General features: G+C 34.5%; 1 protein-coding gene across 1 annotated transcript; it reads right to left on the minus strand.

Annotated features, from left to right (window-relative positions):
• Window positions 1-1,079: 1,079 nt before the first annotated feature.
• On the minus strand, window positions 1,080-3,067 carry LOC134239222 (baculoviral IAP repeat-containing protein 3-like). Its single transcript, XM_062721387.1, has 4 exons — window positions 2,260-3,067; window positions 1,883-2,009; window positions 1,509-1,589; window positions 1,080-1,408 (listed from the first exon to the last, which is right to left on the minus strand). The coding sequence occupies exons 1-4, from the start codon at window positions 2,851-2,853 to the stop codon at window positions 1,254-1,256; spliced, it is 957 nt and encodes a 318-aa protein (XP_062577371.1). The 5' UTR covers window positions 2,854-3,067; the 3' UTR covers window positions 1,080-1,253.
• Between the last annotated feature and the right edge of the window lie 4,507 nt (window positions 3,068-7,574).

Genomic DNA, 7,574 nt, shown 5'->3' on the forward strand with positions numbered 1-7,574 from the left:
AACTACAATTAAAAATTGCGTATAATTAATGCCTTGAAAGACAATTGGTTTGTAAATATAGTCATTTAATTGCATAACCCCACAACTTTATATACTGTTGAACAAACAACAAACTGTATTTAATTGAGTCAGCAATTAAACAACTACAACATATTGGCAGTATCAACCTGAGTATGAGAAAACTACACAACAGTACTACATTGAATAAATCAAAGTACTCAGAAGTACAGAGAGCCGGGCTCATTTACAGAGTAGAATGGATTTCTTACATGAATCACGTTTATATTCTGATTAAAAAATTATTTTGAAACTATCAATATAAATGATAAGACACTGACAGTGAGTTTTTCAATCCTATTACCACGGTCCGATTTTGTCAGAATCAGAATTAATCTGGTAACGCAGCTGAATGTAAACAAACAGGCCAGTCTGGTTACCTCTCCTGCTTTACCTCGTATGTGTAGAGAACTACGGTAATACTGATTATCAAAAATCCTTACGCTAATGAACTATGTTCTTTGACTTTTGAAGTTTTCAAAGTCATTACTACTAATGTTTATTTTATACAGATAAAACTTCGTTTTATTTTTGTTGCTTTATTTAGTGTTTGTTTTATCTCAAAAGCGGTTGAGAGTAAGAACTATATTTTTGCACGTAAATTTAAAATGGCGACTATGGGGTCAACATCCTGCCTTGAACAGGATCACATAAGCCGGCAATTGCTCTTTGAGCAATAAGCCCGGCTAAAAATTACGATATTTTTCTCCTAAACGAAACAAATGAAACTTAACATACAATATATGTTCAACATTAACATTTTTCATTCATAGGTACCAAAAAATAAGTCAATTCCTATGTATAAAATTTGTGAGAAAGACATGGATTTCTTTGGATATTTAAACAATGTAAAATTACAGATATACATAACTTTGGCAAAAATTAACAAAAATCTTTGGAATGGAAAAAAGGCAAAATAAATTTTTATAACAGAGCCTTATGGGGCAAGATATATAACAATTATGATTATACAGAAATTAACATAACAGGACTAGAAAAATATAATCCATTCATCGTTTTTTGTATATCAATCTTGTTTGATGACTAGATATACAAACTGTAAAAAAGTAAACAAATGGTAAGTTATCTTATAAAATTTATAAATCGATATATACACAGCATTAAGGGAATATCCCACTGTAAATAGAAAATCTGTAACATCAGAGGTGTATAGTTATGCATATGGTATTACTTCCTTAAATGTAAACCTGGATCCGCGCCTTTACCCTGGCTCTACAAAGTGGACATAGATAGCACCGTTGTCCACAACCACGACAGCAGCAGATGTGAGTACAAGGTAAGAACAGCGTGCCCCTCTCTTCACTGACACACACAACACAAGGTCCCACAACTATAAGGAAAAATAGACATAAAAAGGGTGTTTCACTATCAGGAAATTTTTCATAATACAAGTAGAAATTAATCATCAATATAATTAAGCCTTTTCTCACTTGAATGATGAAAGTCCTCAGTCTCCTGCTCTCCCTGATAGAGAAACTGCAGAATCTCCATGGCAGTGATTTCTTCAGTGACTATTTTAAAATAAGTGATACATATGTACTGTACTATTCTGAAAGAACCATAACGAATGTACATTTAATAAAAATGTCTGCCTTTTTCAAAATTTAACTGAGGTTTATTTTAAACAATAACATATGCATTTCTCTCTCAGCAGATGTTGGAAAATCTAAATTAATCACTGAGCACCGAAAAATTCACTTAAAATCAGGCTTTATTTTCATTTATGTAAAATAAGGAGTTTAATTTTCATGGCTAAATGAATTAAAACATATTTAGTCTTTAGTTTGTTTGATATTACACTTACTCATTCTGATGCTAAGTTCACAGATTGCTTTCTCAATGTCTGTCTGGTGGAATCCACATTGTAATACCTCTCTAATTACTCTTTGGTCGACACCTGACGGCACACTTGTAGGCGCAAAGCTTAGTGGCTGTAATTTAATACGAAAAAGTCTTCCTTTACAATGTAACCTACCATCTAGACTAATATTTTAAAACCCTATAATAATATAAATCTATAAATAGATGTTTATGTTCGTTTCACATGAAAGATACGCGTTTCTTCTGTTTGAATAAAAAAATTATTTGAAAGAGGACATTATAACTGTAAACATTAATATATTGTATTACATGTGTGAAAATGCAGCGAAGCTAAATCAAAGCTAACAATCATCACTATACCTGCTGAAAACATTGCTTGATGAATGAGCAATCAGGAAACCAACGGAGGTGCCTATGAAAAGGCACGTCATCTCGTTCCCATCCGCGCAGTTGTCCACCACAGGAAAAGCACTGAACCCTATCTCCACACCCTGAGTAGAAAAATCCAGCCGCAGACAACTCATCTGGCCTCAGGGTAATTTGCCTTGGCCAATTTCTGAAACTATCTAATCTGTCTCTATATCGGTTATTGTTAATTAGAAGAACCGATCTACTAAGAGCAACATTTGAGTTATTTGCCGATTCATCATTTCTCTGCAGCTGTAATGGACTATATTCGCTGGCACCCGGTGTACCATCCAAAGAATGATCGCAGTGATTTCGAGAAATCCGGCGGTTCCAGTCATCCTGACGAAATCCACAGAAGTAACATCGGCACTCACTGCCATATCCGGTGTAGTAAAGCCCAGCTCTGGCAAGACGGAATGAGCTGACTAGAAGATAATCGGGAAAATTACGAAAGGAAGCAATTCTCATGCACTCAAACCGCATCATTGACGCAGTATTTCTTTCACTTTCTTCCGTCAAGTTCTGCATACCAAAATGACCGCACATGTTCTCCTGAAACACTTAATTCTGAATTGTTCAACCTAAGCACGTGTTCTCAATCTAATCCAATCTATGAATATAAATGTCCATCACTTTGAAAAATCGAATGCATTTGCACAGTATCAATAATTTTCACAGTTTTATTATCGTATTTTACACAATTGCAAAGATTTTAAGAGAGAAAAATGAAACAAATATCTTTCGTAGACTAGCTAGTACCAGGACAAGCGCCCCGAAATCAAGGGCAGAGAACCAGTTCTATCTAATTGTTTCAATAACATACCCGGGTTATATAATAATTAATCTCGAGCCCGATAGATATTTTAAAATTATGTGATATATATCACTGTGATAATTGAAACAAGATCACAGTGTTATTAGGAAATTAGTTTTACTAGAGGATCGTTGCCAATACACTTTGTAATGAAATTAATTTTATTTAGAAAGTACAATTTACAACAACTCTTAAACTAACAAAACTGCCCTATTAATATTTTTAAACTTAGGGCAGTTATATTAGATGAAGAGTTGTAAATTGGAATTGACGTCGATTTCCCCCATTCCGCCGATCATAAAAGGGAACACGCGATGAGTGTGACTGCTCATTCCACCTGATCACATCTTTGATGCTTTTAGAGGTCCGTGTTTGCTCTGCTTCCAAATTGTATTGTTTTGCTGGCTTTATTACTGTTTGTTCTCATCATATTTTATTCCACAGATTAATTTTGAAAATTGAATGTCATACTTTTTTTATTATTATTCTCACCATGCAACCTATCCTAACAAAATCTCTTTCCATTGAATGGAATTGAAGAGATGTAATCCGGCAAATGGTGGCTGGCTATAGTTGATCTTTTGTGCCATTCAATAGTATAAATATAAAAACAGATGTGACTTCCGTGATTTAAGCATGTATAAAATTCAAAATCCTTCTTATTTGATGATTGCTTGATTGATTGTATATTGTTTAACGTCCCTCTCGAGAATTTTTCACTCATATGGAGACGCCACCACTTGCCGGTGGAGAGCTGCAAATTTTGTCCTATACTCGGCACTCAGGGCCATTGAGCAGGGAGGGATCTTTTTCGTGCCAACACCTACTGCGACAAGGGACCTCGGTTTATACGGTCTCATCCGAAGGACCGGTCTCCACGTCCCACAGTGGGATTCGAACCCGCGACGTAAGGCTTATTTGATGAGGTTAATGAGATATTTTGCAGCAAGCTTTGGTTTACCCCCTTTTTAGATAAGGAACATCTCATTGAACTTTTTATCCTATTCAGAGTTTTATAGCTACCACATGTAATTTTGAAATGCATATTATGTAAATGTATATAGAGCCAATCGCAAAACCCCTAAAGGATTACATTGTTTGTGACGAGCTGACGCTTTGCTTGTCGAGAACTTTAAATACTACGTCACATTCTCGCCACATCAAAGGACGTAACCGAGATCGCGTCTCTCCCACGCTAAAGTCGGTCAGCTGCAACATACAGCTTGTTTTCGGGGTTCAAAAAATGGAGTAGACAGTCACGATGTCGTTTTCTTGAATGTTACCTGCAAAGTTTAAAGTTTTTTTAACCTTGAATTAAACAAAAAGTTTTTTTAAACCTTGAATTTAAAAATGTAAAGATTTTTTTCAGTCCATTACGAATATTTCATTGGTCGATTATTTTATTCTATTATCGCAAAATTTACTTTTTTTCATATTTGCGAACAAGTATAAAAGTCGAGTAGTGCATGATTCATTGATCATTAGTTTTATTAGTTACCCGTATCAACCCAAGTCATGCATGCTGAGATTGTTGCAATTTGGTACAAATATACTGGTGAATAATTGATACCCTCTTTATGCGTATATTCGAGAGAAAAGATAAAGAGGGAAGACCTGGGAAGACGTGTCTATTTATCTTCAAATTTTAACGATTGAAGTTCAATTTATTTTTAAGTTTTAACGAATGTTGTATGTACAAGGTAATTAATACCAAACGACGGAAAATATCTAATTATTATGGGCGTCGGAAGCAAATTAAAGTGGGGGCTAAGAAATTTTTTAGACCTCCCAAAATAACCTGAGAAGCAAAAAAAAAAAACCAGCACACAAACAAAAACAAGGGATGTGTATTTTCAAAACACAAAACTCGTGGGTATACCTACGCAGCAATGTTCAATGTCTATACTAAGTCTAACTTTGGATAAGCCCCCCCCCCCCCCCCCACACACACACACACTCTCAGCTGGCCGGTTTCGACGCCTATGTCAAAAAGCCTAAATCTAATTCCTAGAGATGGGCCTTGCAGATTTTGAAAAATAAATAGACTGTTCTCGAAAAAAATTAAAAATAAATGCACAATAATTTTCACGATTTGATATTTTTAGTATATACATGTACTAAAATAACATGAAACTGTTTACTTAAGCGGTTGTAAAGTATCTTAAAACGTTAAGCCTTTCAATGAACCTTTCGAACAATATGTTTGAAACGAAAAAAAAGTAGGGTGGGTAGAGGGCTGGCCCTTATGTTATGTGCCCGTCAGATCTAACGTATTTGAAGGGAAAAACGAATCGGATTTAAACGAGAGCATACCCCCTCCCCCTTACACTTTTGTCGCCAATTTACTTGTCTGTGCTGTATGTAACACAACAAAGTTGATATCAATTAGTCTTTATTATCTCACCTGTGCTGAAAGCTCAAAGTGACCTTTTCTGATCACATTTTGCCCGATGTCCGTTTATCCGTTTTTAAACTTTTCACATTTTCGAGTTCTTCTTTAGAACCACTGGGCCAATTTTAAGCAAACTTGCAACAAAGCATTTTTTGGTAAACGGTATTCAATAAACGGTATTCAAGTCTTTTCAAATGAAGGTTGACTTCTTAGAGGAGATAATTCAGAAAATATGAAAATTTGCAATTGATGACATGTTTTAAAAATCATCTCAAGAAACGCAGTGCCAAGAATGTTGAAACTTATGGAAGAAAATTTCAAGAAGTGAAGATTAAAGTCTGTTCACATATACTCCCTGGGACCACTTATGGATTTAATGGATTTAAACTTTCAATACTAAGCTGATTACTGCTATTTTCTTAGCCACGGTGCTCAGGTAAGCGATGTAGCCCATGGGCCTCTTGTAGTTCCACTGCGTTAGTACAATATAAATATTCATTGAATCGCATAATTATTAAAAGTTGTCTTAGCATTTGATAAAGTTGTCCCACAGTTGCTGAAATCGCACCTGCTTTTTTTTCCATGCTACACCCCCCCCCCCCCCATATATGGAGGATATGTTGCTGTTTAAAAAAACTCTGCGTACGTAGTGCTCAGTATGGGTTCCCTGTTATGGGTATTTACATGTTCTTATAGAAATCTCAGTTTTATAAAGGATTGCAAAAAATGTGCTTTTGAGTACTTTTCTACATAATGCACAGTATTTAAAAAACTCTGCAGCAGTGCATGTATGTCGTATATGATCAATCAGAATGGATTTAATGTGTGCTTACTGATAATTAAAAAATCAGAGACTGAGTGCTAAATTAACGAAAATACCTGATCATATTTTAAACATCACTGATGCAACAGTGAAATACATATATATCCACTGAAACGTTTCCTGGAGAGAGAGAGAGAGAGAGTTATTATTCATGTGTGTATTTTTTAAAGCAAAACTATGCACCCGTTCTAATTTAGTATTTTGACATAATTATTGACAATTGTGAATAGACATACTTCTCTTCTTGACAGAAATGTTCTTTTATATATGGATACTTAAAGTACAAGTACATATTATACTGATATAATACGGCTGTTTGGGATATACGTGTAAAAAAAAAATCTATGTATACTAAGTTCTTAAGTTCATGGTTTGATACTTAAACGGAATATTTCTCTTTTCCACAGAAAAATCATTTCACATCAACAGTACTAGTGACTTGAAACAATTAAAATACTACATAATCCAAGAATGACCAGGACGAATACTTAAAATCCAGCAATTTAAATTGATCATGTACATCCTTTTATATCGCATGTATACCGTGCCATATACACAAATGGTAAATGCTATAAAATTAAATTTTCAAGGCTTTAATTTATTATGGACTCTAAAAAATGCATATAATATAAATAATGCTCTTTTTAAACTGTTTAATAAGATTTGTGTTTTCTGTCCCCTTTTGTAAACTCGTTAAACGTCGGCGATGTGTATTGCAGCTGACCGACTTTAGCGTGGGAGAGACGCTATCTTGGCTACTTCCTTTGATGTGGCGAGAATGTGACGTAGAATTTAAAGTTCTCGACAAGCAAAGCGTCAGCTCGTCACAAACAATGTAATCCTTTAGGGGTTTTGCGATTGGCTCTATACGTTGCAGTAAGTAAAATTGTCATGTCGCGTCCATTTCATTTTCTTTATATAAGTTTTAAATCAGATGATGGCTTCAATGCTCTAGTGTTAATTTCCATTAACAATAGATAAAATAAAATTCCACTGCAATTAAAAAAAGAAAATAATGTTTTTGAAGAACTCTGTTTACTCTCGAGTACCTATACAATAAAAATTCATTAAAATTCGCAAGAAAGCTTGATCATAGAAGTATACAATTTATCAAGTGTAAATTAAATAAATATAAATTCAAGGTGTTGGATTTTTAGGTTTAAGTTCTTTTTATTACAACAACTTCAAGAGATGAGTGCATACTTTTTACATCCTGATGTCCCACTCATCAGACATTG

Source organism: Saccostrea cucullata, unplaced genomic scaffold (assembly GCF_032062105.1).
Source record: "Saccostrea cucullata isolate Sc308-1 unplaced genomic scaffold, CSIRO_AGI_Scuc_v1 ctg2174, whole genome shotgun sequence".
In the NCBI taxonomy this organism is placed as follows: domain Eukaryota; kingdom Metazoa; phylum Mollusca; class Bivalvia; order Ostreida; family Ostreidae; genus Saccostrea; species Saccostrea cuccullata.